At 38.1% G+C, this 18971-nt stretch overlaps 1 protein-coding gene across 1 annotated transcript in view; it reads right to left on the minus strand.

Moving 5' to 3' along the window:
- The window catches only part of LOC130077467 (carboxypeptidase Q-like), a 99213-nt gene extending 80864 nt beyond the window's left edge, over positions 1–18349 (minus strand). The window contains exons 1-4 of the mRNA XM_056242711.1: positions 18279–18349; positions 17349–17802; positions 17061–17268; positions 15996–16203 (exon numbers count right to left, since the gene is read on the minus strand). Coding sequence (XP_056098686.1) covers positions 15996–16203; positions 17061–17268; positions 17349–17802; positions 18279–18326 — 918 coding nt within the window. The 5' untranslated portion in view covers positions 18327–18349. The remainder of the gene's footprint in view (positions 1–15995; positions 16204–17060; positions 17269–17348; positions 17803–18278) is intronic.
- Positions 18350–18971: the final 622 nt, after the last annotated feature.

Consider the following 18971-nt stretch of genomic DNA (forward strand, 5'->3'; position numbering starts at 1 on the left):
GGAAGGGGAGACGTTACGTCGACGTGACAACGTAATTGGTATTACTTCAGGGAGCCCTATCATCTTTGAGTATCTACAGAACGAGCCAATGAACGTTGGTGTGCGTGAATCGCAGCGTGGGTATAAACAGGAAGCGGGCGGGGGCACGCACCTTTGTTTTTCGCTGAGGAGCCGAGATCGTGCCGGCCTTGCAGTGATGGTCAGCAGCCGCGGAGACGTGACGACGTAATTAGGATCCTAATGGAAAATGCCACGGTTGCTGCCACATCCAGCGCCCTACGCAAGACGCTCAGACCCCCAACTGACTGGGGCGGAAGGCCTGCGTAGAGGGAGTTCGAACTTCTGTTCCATCATACCCCACACAGTGTAACTCTTGGATAACACTAGGAAAGTGTGCCTTTCCAGGGGAGAGGGACGCTGCGGAAGCCACATCATGCCCGAAGGGAGGTAACATGTGGAGAATACACATATGAACTGGCCGGTTAGGTGCAGTGCAACATATGGAATGTCACTGGGGTGGCTCCAGCCTGAGAAGGGGGAGGCTACACCGGACAGTGACGGCAGAGCGAACTCTGCCAAAGGAAAGACACGGGCTCACCGTGGAAGAATACATAGAATACATAGCGTCGTCGACTGCCAAGCTCTTGGGACACGGAGGTTTCAAAAATGAAAAATGTGGGAAGGTCCTGGCGGAACAAAAAGAAAAGGAAACAAAAGATTCTCCACCCGGCCCTCCACCGGGGGAAGGAGCGGCGTGTTCACCATCTCCTGAAGAGCAGTCTGATCCAGCTCTGGGTCGCCAGTCTCAGGGTCATTTGCACCTCTGCTTGCCTCCTGGTTTGGCAGCGGCTTGGACGGGCGTGGTCGACTTCCTATGGCTTGCTCCACGCTGAGGCCTGGATAATGGCTGCTGCGGAGGCTTAGCGGGAGCGGAGGACGCCGCAGGAGGTCGATGGAGTGGGAGGTGTGTCGGATGTGTCGGATGGCCTCCGTCTGCTTCTGGGCGGCTGAGAACTGTTGGGCAAAGCTCTCGACCGCATACCCGAATAACCTGGGGCGGCAGCGGCTCAGTGGTTCATGTAGGTTGTCTGCGAACGGAAAGGTTGGTGGTTCAATCCACGGTTCCACCTGACCAAGTGTCGAGGTGTCCATGAGCAAGACACCTAACCCCGGCTGCTCCCGACGAGCTGGATGGCGCCTTGTATGGCAGACACCGCCGTCGGTGTATGAATGAGTGTGTGAATGGGTGAATGTGAGGCAAATGTAAAGCGCTTTGGTGGCCATTGGGTCTGTGAAAGCACTATATAAATGCAGTCCATTTACCATTTAACCCAAACTGGGAAAGAGGGGCATCCAGAAACCGATATTTATCGGTGTCCCTCATATCCGCCAGGTTGAGCCAGAGGTGGCGCTCCTGGACCACCAATGTGGGCATCGCCTGACCAACAGTGCAGTTTCTTTCGTCGCCCGGAGGGTGAGGTCAGTTGCCGCACAGAGCTCCCGGAGGAGCTCTGGGTCAGAACCACCCTTGTGCATGTCCATGAGCACTTGGGCCTGGTGGACCTGCAAGAGCGCCATGGCATGGAGGGCAGAAGCAGCCTGTCCACAGGTTTTGTAAGCCTTCAAGGAATGTAAGGAATAATCACACTTTTTTTCCATGTTTTAATTTGAACAGTAAAGCTGTGCAGCACTTTGTTTGACAAAAAAGTTTGTTAATTTCATATGATTAAAAGATAAATTAATGTTTTATGCCTTAACTTGATTGCCAGAAAAAAATTAAATGATAAAAAAAGAAAAAAAAAACATTTCATAGGAATATATATTTTTTAATAAGAAAATAATAATAATAAATTGATGTTTTTATGAATTCAATTAATTATTTGATTGCCAGAAATTCTTTTTTAAAACAACACAGAATAAAAAAATAAAAAAAAATCATAGAATTTTTAAAAAATATTTTTATAAATTCAATTAATTATACATGCTTTATTTATATATGGTTTAATTAAACAATTAAAATGGAATCCAAAAAACTTCAAATAGAAAACACAGAATTTGGTAAAACTAAAACAGAAAAAAATGAAACCTAGATAAGACCAGAATCAGGGAATAAAATAAGACGGAATTTGCGGAAAAAAGTAAACGGATTTCATAGGACCCTATATTTCACAATATTACAGAGATGTCTTTAAAAACATTTTTAAAAATCTTACTGACCTCAAAACTTTTGAACAGTGTAGATTGTGAACTAATGTTTTTGAAAGTCATTTTTTGTTGTGGTCTCACAAGTAGTCCTCAAATATTCTAAATACAGATAGCACATTTAAAGACTTTTTATAGACTTAACTGTCTATAATGAAGTCATACTTCATCATTCTCCTGAATAAACAGTTTTAAAATCACTGCTGACAGCAACATTTTTACCAGTGGTATATTTACTCTGAATTTCCTGCCATGATGTCAATTCTGCATAAATGGACTGGCATTATGCTGCTTCTGGTTTTAACAAAAGGAGGAAATTCTCATGTAAAAGGCCAACAGTGAAAGGTTATTCGATTCATAGTGATTGTGCGTGTTGTGCACGTCAAAAGACACTCCTATGACCCAGTGAGTTGATAGACAAGAATAAAACTCTCAATACCAACACCATTATCGCTAATGGCAGATTATTAGAATACCAATACTAAATCCCAATTCAGAACTGAGCTGAAAACACTGACTGACATTGACCATTTCACCCAGAGAAACCTCAGGCAACTATTGCAACATTAGGAAGGAAAAGATCACTCCTACAAGGAACAAGAATTCACACAAAAAAGGATGCTACTTGCTAAATATGAAGAGCAACTTAATCTGCTTCACAAATCCATCTTCTTTTATAGGTAAACACAAGTTTGCCTATTTTAAACCAGCAAAAAGTACCATCCGTTGGACAGTTCCTGGGCTTTGAGAAAACTACACTTCCGCATTTTTGTATCCCCACTCACAAACAGTTGGATCAAGCCCAGTGAATTACCGTTTTGGAAAAAGGGAACGCCACAGTCCCTTATCTCAGTTGTCATGTAGCACAGATTTATTTATTTATTTTTAATTGGTTTTCTACTCCATAGACAGCCACGTTTTATTAAAAGTCCATCTTGTCACCGGTCAATCAGCACTTTAAATCAGTAAATAAGGCCATGTATGAGGATTGAGGAGGCTTGCGAGATTCACTTCACCACTTTCCTTAAGTTACAGACAGTTTCCTCTTATTCCAAATTCCTTCTAATTCCAAATGAAGCACTCAAATCCTGTTTAGTCAGCAATCCTGTAGCATTCTGTCCCGCTGAGATCATGAAAGAGGAACAAATCCAGCTTTCTGCATACTTGTGCATGTGTACAGGGAGTGCAGAACATCTCATTCTCTTTTTTGATTGAATGAGTCACAGAAAAACATCACCCTTCAATGGTGATTCAAATTAGATTAACATTAACTTAATGTCTGCAGCATTTTATTAGCAAATATATATTTACTACCATTCAAAAGGCTGGGAACACTACACTGAACTGATTTATTTATTAAGCAAGGACACATTAAATTGATTAAAAATGACACTAAAGACAGTTACAATGTTAAACCTGATTTATATTTCAAAGAAATGCTGTTTTTTCTAAGTTTCTGTTGATCAAAGAATCCTGAAAAAGACACTTTATCACAGTTTCCACACTACATTAAGCAGCACAACCATTTTCAACTGTGATAATAACAAAGAAAGGTTTCCTGGGAATCAAAGCAGCATATTAGAATGATTTATTAAGGATCATAACATAATGTTCACTATGAATTTATTAATTCATGTTTTTGTTTTGTATTATTTATTCATTATCATGACTTTTTTTCCCATTGAAATAATGACAACATGGTAAGGATACTTGCAATACTGTCATAAAAAAAATTATATAAACTTTCGGGGTGAAATATGACTATGTTCTTGGACAGTTTTGGGAGATTCACTGAATGACTGTCTATAAAACAATTTAACATTGGTTTCTGTGTGAGGCTTCAGTTCCTCAAATTGCATTATTTCTCTCTCTCTTTCTCTCTCTCTCTCTCTCGCTCTTGTAGCTGTGGTCATGCATCCGAATGTGAGGGATAACAGACCACTCAAGCTGAACGTTTCTGTAAGACCGAGAAACTGGTTAAAGAGAAATTATCTGACCACTGGTCTCCGAAGACAAAGGACCTTGCTTGCAAATTAACATGTGAACAACTCTCTCTCTCACACACACACACACACACACACACACACACACACACACTGCTTCCCCCCACGCAAATTAACATGTGAACAACTCTTATATACACACACACACACACACACACAAAGCTTCCCCCCACTCTTGCAGATCACCTGAAACTCATAAGAACATATGTATGGTTTTAATGTGAATGATTATCGTTGAGTATTGTGTTTAGTATCATTTTGAAGGTCTCAGGGTGGCTGGTGCATATGTCTCATTTCCAAATAAGTAAAACAAAGGTAATAAGGTTTTTGAGAGTTTTTAGATAACATACACACAAAGGAGGGTGGATGGGTAAACCCTCCTGCTCTCAGAAGGTGTGAACTCAATGCTAATTTCCACTGTTCTTAGCAGATGGTAAAACTTCCTACCCCCAGTACTGGTGGGGGAATGCAGTAAATTTCCACTAAACTCTAGTTTTACATATGAAATGAGGTCTGGCTATTTAATGGAAGGCAGCAAGGGATCGTGGCTCTTTCTGTATCTCAGATAGCCCGTGAATGCTGAGTCGCCGAGACTCAGCATTCATGTATTTCATGTCGGGTAAAAGATTTTCCTCTTTGTTCTAGAACATTTGATGATTTGCATTGATTATCTTTCAATTGATTATGGAATTATTATAATACATTTACCTGACATAATAAATTGTTATATTTGATTATTCTAACAGACTTTGACTTTATTTTCATTGGAGTTAAAAGGAATAGTCAAACATTAACATATATTTAATGATGCACAGATATCATTAAAACACTTTCATTTTATGGAGTCAGATGAAACGAGTTAATACATAAGACAAAAAGTATTGCATTTAATTAAATATCCCTTTGCCATTGGAAGAGACGGAACACTGCGTGAGACCTTCACCGTTAATTTGAATACCGGCATTGGATCAAATTAGCAGGCCTTACAAATTGGCGACCCCCGAGACGTGATCGCAACAGATGAATTCGCGAGCAACGTCTTTTCCAGCAAAATATGGGGATTTTAAATCAGCATGAGGTTTGAACATCTTCACTTTCTTCTGCCGCAGTGGTAAGTCATTTTTTCTTCCCTCTTGAGAAGTGTTGATGAAAATGTTGTTTGCATTGTTATGAGTAGCCATAGGAAAGCCCTTTGTTTAGTCCAGAACTGAAATACGTGATAAGCGACAGCGCAGATGAAGAATGAAAACCCTTGTTAATAGATTAAAGATATCCTTGTTTGACTAAGCAACAAAAAACGAAACCTAAAATCGGAATAACATCTTCTAAATGTTTTTCGTGTAACGTTACTTGATGAGGAGCTGTAAAACAGCCTAAAAGTCTTCAAATCAGCCGCATGTTTGTCGCCATTGTGGTATTGGCTTTGTTGAAACGAACTAGCAACAATAAGAGAATCGGCAAACAACAGAAAGAAAAATCTAAGTTTGTAAACGGAGAAATCGGAGAACACGTGATTTTATAAATAAAAAGGCAGATCGATGCATTGTTTATAAAAAGCTAAATTTGGAAAAACAGGATGATATTATTTACAGGCTAAAATCGGATCTCAAGGCTAAGCTAAATGTTATTGTCCATGCTGCTTCCAAAACGAAACTAAGCTAAATGCTAGTATTGCCCATGCTACTCAAAAAACGAAGCTAATGCTAAATGCTAAAGCCATGCTGCCTCCAAAACGAGGCTAGGCTAAATGCTAGTATTGCCCATGCTACTTAAAAACTAAGCTAATGCTAAATGCTAAAGCCATGCTGCATTAAAAAACGCTTAACTCTTTGCGTGACCGGCCCACCGGTGGGCACAAAAGCCACATTGAATAATACTCTAAACTAATCTTGACAAACTCTATATTGCATTTGAAAGCTTCCACTTTAACACAGACGGGATTAAAAAGAAATAATGCAATAATTTGTATTTTCAAATTTGATGTGCTTTAAACATTGTAATGCACTCATAGAACACACTCTATAGTTGTTTGTGCAATATGTGCACATAGGCTAATTGTAAGTTTATTCTTTAAACACAGGATTGCTTTACTGTTTGTGTATTTGGAACACTTAGGTAAAGGCTGTTGATGTTGTATTCTAGGCTATGTATCCTGTGTGAACTGAATTAAACGCGTGTGTCTCTATGCTGAATGTGGTTATAATGTGATTCACAATGAATTTGAAAGTCAGAAACCACGAACGCGCATCTCATTAATCCTGAAACAAAAAAAAACCTTTTCATATTCAAAGCTTTAGAGAACGTAGACTTTACCTCTCCACTCTATGGGAGCTGTTTCGCATACCAAATTTGTAAATGGTTACGTTTGAATTAATTCTGAATGACTCTGAAAGACTGTTTTTTCCATAGATTATTGGATTTGTATATTTCCACATCTTTCGCGTCAGATTAGCGACGGCTAATATCCGATACCATTTTAAGTGTACTTGAATGAGGAGACGGGTAGTTTCCGTCTAGAATCAGCTAATGCTGCAACCTAGATTTGGGTACGTCTAAATACCTCTGTCCTAATTTAATGTTACTTTAGATAAGTGCTAAAGTAAATTATTGAATTAAGTCCTGAGGTGGCATTCAAGGGGGCTATGAATATGTCTTCGATTGTGTACGTGTGAATTACGGCAGATCCCAGATATTTAGCCAAAATTACCTCTGAATTGGTTATTGGAACTGACGGGAGTGTGCCGTGCGGCCTTGGGAGAAGGAACGCTGAGCGATATAGATTCCCTGATCTAATCGGATAAAACTAAAATTAAGAGTTCAAAAGAATAATCAAACGTTAAAATGGCCATTTAAAAAGACTAAATGAGAAGAAAAGGTATTTGAAACCTAGCGAACAGAAAGGAGAAACAGCGAATGTACAGCTTATGAGCCTTGAGCCAGAAAGCCTTTTCATATTCAAATGTATTGACATGCGAACGAGCAGAGACTCTTCAGAGACCAGAAATAATTTAATTTAATTTATATTCTTAAATATAATGTAATTGTATTATAACTAAAATTATAATATACATTATATTGTAATCGCCAAGCAGGCATTAATTGGAGAAGTGTGACATTAATCCTTACAGTTCGATTTCGTTGACCTGCTATCCAGTGCCAAAAGGGCGGAGGTGTGTTTTAATTTTTAATTTTTGCCTTTAAAAAACACTCCCAGAAGTGTGGCACAGGTAATAGCCAACTGATCAAGGAAGCAAATTTAGAAGGAGGGTGTGAACTAAACATCAGACAGACCACAGCCTTTTAAAGGTAACTAGAGACCTGCACTAACCAAATGTGTGAACGACACCATGACCACAGATCTGACTGTAATGAAAGCAACTTGAGGTAAAGCCAGAGAATGTCCCCAGCAGAACTGGGACCTTAATGCTGTGACACAGCAGACTGTGAAGGCTCGACTACAAGAGCAGCTTTAAGGTGTCACACACTGCACTGAAACAACAGCAATAATTCAGACCTGGTCAATGAAACTCGGTTTCATGTGACAGCTGGAATTAAAATTGCAATGGACATGATAATGGAGCAAGCAAAGAATTCCACATGTCTGAATTTGAAACTGTTGAAAACATCAGAATTAACTGTGGTTCTCTCTGCACTTGTTTTTTGTCAGGTTTACTTCTGCAATTCCCCGGAGGACGGATGCCAGGAGGGGCAGGACCTCACCTGGATAAAAGCCAGGACAGCGGGATTGTTAGAACATAACCTGAGATTCGGGAGTTGGGTGAAAAAGACAATTCAAGAGGCCATTTATATCTCACAATAGCACATCACTACATTAGCGTGGCCTCCCAGTATAGAACTGGAACTAAATTTACAACACAATTTTTTATAGACTAGATTCCACCCATCTCCTAGACATGAACACTGAACACACTCCTCCATCACTACACCCTCACAGCATCATCACCTGGAATAGATCAAGTCTATTCAGACTGAACACTACACACCATGAGAAGATAAAGATGACATAGAGTCCAAAAGTGTCACTTCACTAAAGATCTATTGTCCATCTTCACACTAACAGATCCAGATAGCTTCACACACATAGGATGGGAATGAATGGCTACAGTCACAAATCAATGATGCAAAAACAAAATTAAAGCAGAGGCAGACCTGCTATTAAATTTAAGAATGTTTAAACTTTCTGATTGTTATTAGGGTGGTTGGAAGGTCAGAGGGCCCCTGATTTCTCAACAACCACTAATAACAGAAACATCATAACAAATAGATCTGAAGTGTGAGCGGTTCAAACAATTACAGAATTTACAATTCAACCCTGTCATTGACTGTGACTTAGCCAACAACACACACACACACACACACACACACACACACACACACACACTCTCTCTCTCTCTCTTTCTCTCACACAAACTATCACACTCACACACAGACGCACACACACACACCCTCACACAAACACACAATCTCACACCTGTTACAAGGAATGAACAATCTCCATTCTTGAATACATTTAAGCATATTCCAAGTCACTTCTTAGATTTACATAAGTGGCTTGCATTGGAAGATTCCTGAACAAACAGTGATTCTTCATATTTTTTTTTTCAATTTTGAATATTATTATTGTGATTACATGACTTCTTGATGCATAACATTTATTTGATTGCTTTGATTACACTGACCTCTTGCTGCATTTCCTTTGTATAATTCAGACCAAAAATATATATATATTTAAGAATTGGATATTTAATATGAGACAAATGTACCATTCACACCTGCTGACAAGAACATGGTATTTGACATTGAATGACATGATGTTGTTTTGTTGCATTATGCGTTTCTAAGGATTTCTTCGCGAGTTCAAGTTCATATGTGTTCAATCGTGAAGCGGACATTTAAGATGCTTTTCAGGTGTCTCACACAAAGCAGTGTGAAGCCAAGGAGAACACCTTCATCCACTGAGGTCTGTCCAGACAGCCGCACCGCTGGAGGTGACAGGATTGGTCAAGAAGGGACAGATTATCATCATGGGGAAGGTGCCAGGGAAGCGGAAGTTTCTCCATGAAGGAATGACACATCAACTGAACAAGTCAAAAGGTCCAGATTGACTATATGAACTTTGCTCACATCACATGATCACCGGAAGAAAGCCTGAACGCCTCATCCACCTGCTGGACTCATGCTACATACACCTGGTGAGAACAGGTGTTCTGCAGGTGAACACAGCCCTATGGGCTTCTACAGATGCTAACATTGCAAAGACAATTTTTGAGTTTCAAGGATTACAACAAACGTCTTACTATGACCCCTTAAGTGTCTGAATGTGACCCACGGGATCAAGGAGGGAAACTGTAAGACCGAGAAACTGGTTAAAGAGAAATTATCTGACCACTGGTCTCCGAAGACAAAGGACCTTGCTTGCAAATTAACATGTGAACAACTCTCTCTCTCACACACACACACACACACACACACACACACACACACACACACTGCTTCCCCCCACGCAAATTAACATGTGAACAACTCTTATATACACACACACACACACACACACAAAGCTTCCCCCCACTCTTGCAGATCACCTGAAACTCATAAGAACATATGTATGGTTTTAATGTGAATGATTATCGTTGAGTATTGTGTTTAGTATCATTTTGAAGGTCTCAGGGTGGCTGGTGCATATGTCTCATTTCCAAATAAGTAAAACAAAGGTAATAAGGTTTTTGAGAGTTTTTAGATAACATACACACAAAGGAGGGTGGATGGGTAAACCCTCCTGCTCTCAGAAGGTGTGAACTCAATGCTAATTTCCACTGTTCTTAGCAGATGGTAAAACTTCCTACCCCCAGTACTGGTGGGGGAATGCAGTAAATTTCCACTAAACTCTAGTTTTACATATGAAATGAGGTCTGGCTATTTAATGGAAGGCAGCAAGGGATCGTGGCTCTTTCTGTATCTCAGATAGCCCGTGAATGCTGAGTCGCCGAGACTCAGCATTCATGTATTTCATGTCGGGTAAAAGATTTTCCTCTTTGTTCTAGAACATTTGATGATTTGCATTGATTATCTTTCAATTGATTATGGAATTATTATAATACATTTACCTGACATAATAAATTGTTATATTTGATTATTCTAACAGACTTTGACTTTATTTTCATTGGAGTTAAAAGGAATAGTCAAACATTAACATATATTTAATGATGCACAGATATCATTAAAACACTTTCATTTTATGGAGTCAGATGAAACGAGTTAATACATAAGACAAAAAGTATTGCATTTAATTAAATATCCCTTTGCCATTGGAAGAGACGGAACACTGCGTGAGACCTTCACCGTTAATTTGAATACCGGCATTGGATCAAATTAGCAGGCCTTACATTTCCATTAAAATTTAAGTCTGCAGAATGGTTCTTTTTCCCTTCACACTTAATCACACAGAATCTTTCACCACCTCCCACAGAAGACTTTAACAGGAAAGAGTGCTGAAAATATAATGCATAGCTGTGGAACTGACAGAGAGGGCAGCACACTAACAGAAGTAAAAAACTTTCCCTAACAAGTTTCTAATTAGATATAAGCTGGCAGTGGATGCTGGACAGATGCATGATGATCAGTCAAAGGGGTGTTAGCTGGGCAGTTGAAAAATCCTCTACTGTCTATAATTGGGGATAAGGAAGTAGATACCATAAACACAAGCAGATCTCTGTAATTGGTTCCCTGATATCCAGCTGAGCAGCAATGCAAACAAATGTCAGAATGACCTCGGCTTGGCCCATCATGGAGCCTAGGTATCCGCAGAGAATGCAAAAGATAATGGTTCTGTTCCAAAACCTAGAGAGCGACATCATGGTCTACTGTCTACCTAGACAGTTGCCTTCTAAATGAGGTGGAACCTCCCAACTGACTGTTTAGGCAGCGACTCCATGAGACACAAAAACACAGAAGACTCAACACAAATATTGGATAAGAGTCAGTTTTTAATTAGACTGAACTATTTTTACAGATCATACGGGTTCTTTACAGTACCTTGGTGATATGCTTCTAGGATTGCCTTCTCCACAAAAGACACATTCTTAGCTAGAATTTGGCCAAGACATGGTATCTTAGAAAGCTGCATTATTGTTCCTACATTTGGGAACAGCTTTGGTGTCAGAAGTAGAGCTGCACTATTCTGGATAAAGTGAGAATCACAATATTTTTTGTTTAAAATAGAGATCACGATTCTAAACAAAAACGTAATTTACTAGGTTCTGACAAAAATAGCTGCAGTCTATTTACAAAATATTTAAAGGTGCAGTGTGTATTTTTTAGCGACATCTAGCGGTTCGGTTGCGAGTTGCACTAATGGCTCAGCCCACTGCTCACCCCTCCCTTTCGAAGAAGCTACGGTGGCTAAAACGGGACAAACATGTCGTCGTCTGAGACAGCAGAGAATAGCCAGAGTAAGCCAATAGTGTGTAACATTGTCATTGTTTCTGTACCACAGTCCATTATAAACCACATCATGGATAAAGTTTACAAAGCCATAGTCAGGTGATGATCAAGGGTCTTAATATATAATATAATAATTAGGGCTGCAACAACTAATCGATAAAATCGATAATAATCGATTATGAAAATCGTTGTCAACGAATGTCATTATCGATTAGTTGGTCTGCTTACGTCACGGGGAGCGTTTACTGGTGATTGGTTGAAACAGGCCAATCAGGATGCTCTCTGTCTTACACGCGCTTCATGAGGCACACACGCAAGGTTTCTCTCCCTCCGTTGCTCTGCCGCGCGCTCGCGCTACACGGTTTGGAGCACAGTCTCTTCTGTCTCGCATGCGCGCTCTTGCTTGCGCGCTCAAATCCCGGGAGTTTGAACTAATTTGCGAGCATCAGGGAGCCGCTATCAATATGCGGGTGACTTCCAGAACTTCCGGGAGACTTGGGATGTCTGTATTTTGCGTCTCGAGCATCAGGTTGCGCAATCAGTTCGCTCGCAACATAAGTGATGGATTAAAATAGTGCTACCGCAGAAATATTAAATTAAAACGGTCTTTACAAAGCGAAGCACTAAATATAAAGGCAGTTAATAACAGCAGCAGTAAATTATTGTTTTTTAGTCACTGTACTCAGTGGTTTTCAGCGAATGTTTGTGCACTAATGCATCATTTTTCCTGTCTTTTTAATCAAGCCTGTTAGCTTGCTGCGTACCTCCATTACGTTCTCTTTATATAGCATTTGTCTACTATTAAGTTTTAATTGTTTTACAAACGCGATCTACTGCGGCTCTATGTTCACACGCTTGTTTTCAGTCTTTCTATATTTATTTTTACAAATTATCCTTATAATTCAATTAATTTTATTAATAAAAATTAAATGAATTATATATTTGAGATGTTTTTAGTTTATATCTTCACATCTGAACAACATGTCTGTAAATTTGTTTTAACAAAAATTGTGCTAAAACAATATGTTGGATATATGTTGGATTTTTTTACATTAATGGTTGTCAACTTGCCATCAGCAATTATCATTAAAAACAATGCAAATTTTGATATTTGTAAAACTCAATGTGTGGCTCTTGCACTTTTTAAAGTACACTTTTACACATAAATATCCTAATTTAGGGTTTTAGGTAACACTTTATTTTACGGTGTCCTTGTTACATATGTTACATGTACTTACTCTAGTAATAACAGTAAATTATGCATAATTACATGCAACTAACCCTCAACCTAATCCTACCCTATTCCTATAGTAAGTACATGTAGTATTACTCTGTACTTAAATATATAATTACACTGTAACAAGGACACCTTAAAATAAAGTGTAACCGGGTTTTATTTAGTCATAATAAACAAAAAATCTAATGGAATTTTTTATCCGATTAATCGATTAATCGAAGAAATAATTGTCCGATTAATCGATTATCAAAATAATCGTTAGTTGCAGCCCTAATAATAATAGTAATCAGCTGATTGTGTTACAAACGTAACCAGCACATTTCTCCACACATAGCAAACCCATAATACAGCGAGGGAGAAGAACCACATGAAACTATGCAACTACCGGTATATATTTTTTCTAACAGGTTAGTAAAAGTTTTTAGCTGGCTAAATATGAGCTGTTACTGTGGCTGAGCTGGTTAAAGCGAAAAGCCTTGTTTAAGCGCGCGCACCTCCGCATCCCCTAGACACCATTTACTACACACAATAGGCTTTTTTTCTCTGATTTTGAAAACTCTTCGCGATCGACTTAAAATGCTTCCAAGATCGACTTGTCGACCGCGATCGACGGGTTGGTGATTCCTGTAACATAACAGTTACTGTTTTACGGTCAATGACAAGAGTACTAATCAGCTGTCTCACGAACGTAACCAGCACATTTATCCCCACATAGCAAAGCCATAACACAGCGAGGGAGAAGAACTAAGTTACATGAAACAATCCAACTACATATTTTACACCACTGACAAGGGAAAAGTCACTACTCACGGTGTTTATGGCTAGCTTCTAGCTTTCTGCGGCTTCTCTTTCAAAACGACGTTTGTTCGCTGCCGGCTACGGTAGAAACATGACGTCACAATATTTCGACCTTCATAGAAGGGGGTGCCCGCGGTTACGTAGATATAAATGTCTCATTCTAAGGTTATAAAAACATTACGGTTTATTAAGTAAGTTCTTTATACACCACTGAACACATAGTTATGGATGTCATATTGCATTTCTGTTAATAGATACTCAAAATTTTTACACATTGCACCTTTAATAATATGAATTATTATTATTTTTAATTGGTTTGAATGAATGATTCAATGACTCACTCATAAAGACTTCGCTTGTTTCATTACTGGGTGAATCAGCGTTTTTGAATGAATCTCTTGAGTGAATGATTTAATGACAAATACAATTTTTAGCAGTCGCTTCTCGCCACTTGATACAATCTTTTTTTCAGTCAGGTTACTTTCAAAAGGTGATTTACTCTATTTTGATCACTAACATACACATCAGTGTTTATATAAATATTATTTATATATATTATATATTTAAAGTCCCCCTGTGGTGAAAATTAACCTATTAATGTTGTTTATATGACTATGTGGTGTTTTTAATATTTGTAATATTTCATAAGTCAACACCATTGCTGAGTATTTTCTCTTTAAACCATAGACAGTCTCAAAAACGCGGTTTGAAATCACTGGTGTTTCTGACATCACAAATTACCTTGTAACCAATCACGCCAACGAGTGATCATCAACAAGTTGATCTCTGAGCTCGTGTGAGTGAGTGGAGGCGGGCTAATTTGCATATTCATAGAAGCATGTATACTAAATGAAGCAAGGGTGTAGAGTTACATTCAAGCTATTTTAAGGCATGAAGACATTATTTTCAAGGAAAAAACTTTTAAATATGTCATTTTGATGATCAAAGTTGAGTTTTAAGGGATGCAATTATTGACTACAGGGGGACTTTAAGTATATATTAAGAACTTCTGTGACAATTTGAATTATTGTAACACAGAAATAGTGATACTTGTGTGGTTGAAAAGACTGTTTGTGAAAACTGTCTGTTTTATACCAACAGAACACATGACAACTACTCTCTTGGTCAGCAGCAAATGCAGATTTGAATGTTCGTTCGCTGTGATCATACTTGTCAAAGGTTTAATAGCCATAGCTGAATTGTTGTCATTTAGGAATAAGATCGCATGGGTGTCTGAATCGGGATTGCGATCTTTTAAATGATTAATCGTGCAGCTCTTGTAAGAAGTGTATCTGTAATACGGGCAGATCACTAGGTTTTGGACCAGAGCACATGGAGTAGAACACAGACAATCACATGCATTCATTCATTGGGCATGTTTCAGGTAGACTACTAACCTTTGGCATGAGGTCGATCATTTAGAATACTCTAAATTCATTAACATTTGAACAAGGTTAAGACCAAAGTCATGTGCATATGCATGTGTTATGAAATTGGATTTTGTTTGTAAGAATTTTATCTGTGCATATACATAAGAATAATTTACACAATTATTACTGAATGAGACAATGTGTTTTCCTACAGCTCAAACAATAGAGAATGGCGCTAAGGTCATCGGTTTGATTCCCATGGAAAGGCAAAAACTGACAAACAATTTGTGACAAACCGTGTAAACAACGTCTCTTTAAGCTTTTGTGTATAAATGCATAAATGCGAAATGCAGATCAAATGAACCCTGCCTTTTTACCCATTTAATTTCTCAATTGACCTCATCCTGGTTCATCACTGCACATCATTCCAGAAAAAAAATTAATAACTTGGTCAACCTGAGACAACATTCTTTTTCATCTGACATCGTCTAGGCCGTGCAAGGTTATTGGCTAATGTTAACAAATAGTCAAACTATTTAGGCAATATATTTTAGCAAATCTTGACTTCATTTTGGCCTGAAAAAATCCATTTCCAATTTCTAGTCTGGTCCTTATCACATTTAACTCAGAAATATGTCATATTACAGAAGTAAAATGGGCCTTAAGTGCAGTTTCATGTTGACCTAGTTTTTGTGAAATCAGTCTTGAATGGAAACAATTACAAACTCTAAAAAATTTTTTTTTTTTACAAGAGCACATAAGTCAACATTCAGTTGTAAACCATCAGTAATAATTGTAGGGTATTATCATTCAAATTCTTTAACATCATGGTGTGCTTTGTGAGATTAGCTGCAATTCACAGTATATATTTAAGTGTACTGTACAAATGTAGTGTACAAGCAGTACATATTTAAAGTCACCTACCTGTTCAGGATGCTCGCTGCCTGTGATTTCAGCCACAGTGTTGAACGAGTCAACATCTGGAAGTGTTTGGGCCGCCATTGTCAGACGCACCACAATCCTCTGACCTCTGCGGGCCATCCTGGCCATCATCTGGGCATCCTCGATAGTGATGCAGGCGGTGGGGATCTGAACCACTCCAGGCTGGTACCACTGCCAGCCAGTGTGGGGACTGAAAACAACACCACATGTGGGTTAAAAACATAAAAATCTGCTTTTAAGTGTTTCAAGAATAATTTTTTACAATATACACCACCGATCAAAGTTTTTGAATGTTTTTTTTGCATTTATTTGATCAAAAATACAGTAAAAACTAAGTAATATTATTATAAAGTATTTTTTTATTTATTCCTGTGATGGCAAAGCTGAATGTTTTAGTAGCCTGTACTTCAGTTTTTAGTTGTTGTTTTTTTGTGGTAACTGTGATACTTTTTAATAATTCTTTGATGAATAGAAAGTTCAAAAGAACAGTATTTATATATTTTGTAACATTATGAATGTAACTTGATGAATTTAATGCATCCTTTAATGCAACTTAAAAGTATGAATATCTTTTTTTTTTTCATCCTGAATGGTAGTTAATCACGGTTTCCACACAAATATTAAGCTGTTTTAAATATTGATAACAATAAGAAATGTCAGAGCACCAAATAAGCATATTTGAATGATTTCTGAAGGATCATGTGACACTGAAATATTAAAAACATTGTATATAATATTTATTACTATAAATCCTAATATTTTAACTGTATTTTTCACCAAATAAATGTAGCCTTGGTGAGCATAAGAGACTTTTTTCAAAAACATTCAGTATTTCAAACTTTCGACCTATAGTGTATTTTATTTTAAGATACCATTCTATGAGAAACAAATAATCTCTGGAGCATCAATCTTGAAGGTTACTTTTAAATTGATTTTAATTTCCTTCTTTTGTTTACACATTATTCAAATTTATATTTGAAAAGCCAGTAGCCTTTAGTTTACAGTGGCAGTCCTTTTAATGATGACTTCACATGCATTGATTCTGACCTGTTGATGGAGAATGGAGTTACTGAACGGATAAGAGAGGCAACGGCTCCAACTTTAGCAGCCTCTGAGGCCCCTGAGGCCCGATAGGCTACAGTCTCCCCATAGCTGACAAACGGCTGGTTATACACAACGATTTTCCCTTTAGCCTCACTCGCTCGCTTCTTCAACTCTTCAAAAGAGTCCACCACGATTACCTCAGCCTCTATACCTGCCAGGAGAACAGAAGCTTAGATATTTGCAGGTGCAGGTATTTAAAAGGTCATGACTAGATGGACTGTGACTACTAACCCCCTGGAGGAGTTCCTACACTACTACCAAGCCCAAGTATGGCTAAAGTGTGGTTTCTCGGTAGAAGCATCACCGCACTCTCCTCCCCCCGCACCCAGTGAGGGATCTTCACTGGCTCTAGATGCACATTCTCCAGTCCGTCCTGTCTAAGGGCATTGTACATGTACTTAATGGCCAGGTCTAGGTTCTTAGAGCCACTGACTCTGTTTCCAATGGTGTCAGTGAACTCAGCTAGCCTCTCGTAGGAACGGTTCTGGGCTTTTCCATATACTGCCAGGTTTATGATTTGTTGAGCGATGTCAGAGTACTTAGAAACCTCTCTGGATATTTCAGAAAGGGGTTTACTGTCATAACTGTGAGGCCTAGAGTGACACTGTAGAAGACAGCAGAGGATAAGAAGAGTCCGCAGTGCCTGACTGGTGGAGTTATGACCCCTGCTTTTATTGCCAGTCATCTGAAAAGCACATGAGAGATAAAGAACAAGTCAATAATATTTGCCATTTATTCTGTAAAATTAAATGAGTTAAATGAGTATTTAAATAATTTAATATACATATAAAGTATATTTTCTCTGATCTGTCAGTAATGCAGTTCAACTGGTTATTAAATAAATAGTTTCCTGGAACTGGTTGCAACTTTTTTTCAAAGTCGTTTCTGATATGAAAACATTTTATACATTTAAGCAAAAACATTTAAGCAACTCCCATTTTTTTGCGATCACTGGCTTATGTTAGAATGGCACAGTAACAATAATAATCACATATACGTTTATATAGGCTACATACTAAAAATACAACAAACTGTTTGATATTATATGCACAAAAAATAGACCACATAACGGCTTATTCTAGGTTTTAGGGGAAAGGCATTACAATAATTGTATGCATAATTTGATTGACTACGTATTAAACTTAAAATGTATACATTTACCGGCATGGTTTCACAACTGTACATTCCTTGAAAACATTGGGCGCTCATGTGGCTACGGCAAGCGCCCTGGAACAAACACACAAAACGCGTTTAGTATTAAACTGACGAGACGCCTTTCAAAACAACATTCCCAAACCGTTGTCGTTTTATGAAGCAAATCGATGACAATTTACTATTTAAAATTCAAAATTTACTGATGAGGTATGTAGAGCAAGTAAAAGTCTGAAAACATAAAAAAAAAAAACATTATTATTAGTATTGTTGTTGTTGTCATCTAACATTGCTCGTCTATGTCAAAATGACTGAGATGGCCAAACAAACCAAAGAAGATGTACGCTGAAACCGCACACGTACAGTAATTTCGAGTTTTGTGAAAAGCATTTACATTCATTCATCTATTTTCTGAGATCTCCTTGTATGGCAAGCCGTTTTAGCTTAAATTGTACCCAGCCTTACTTGTTGTAATTTCATTTTTACTAGTAAAAATTTAATTAGAGAACTTTACAATTCAATTCGTACTAGTAGCAATTACAATTAGAGAGCTCTCTAATTCAATTCTTACTAGTAACAATTGCGATTAGAGAGCTCTCTAATTCGATTCTTACTAGTAAGAATGTAATTGCAGAGCTCTTTAATTCAATTAAAGAGCTCTGCAATTGCATTCTTACTAGTAAGAATTAAATTAGAGAGCTC

The sequence above is a fragment of the Rhinichthys klamathensis genome, unplaced genomic scaffold (genome assembly GCF_029890125.1).
Source record: "Rhinichthys klamathensis goyatoka isolate OS25496 unplaced genomic scaffold, OSU_Roscu_1.1 h1tg000023l_1, whole genome shotgun sequence".
Classification (NCBI taxonomy): Eukaryota; Metazoa; Chordata; class Actinopteri; order Cypriniformes; family Leuciscidae; genus Rhinichthys; species Rhinichthys klamathensis.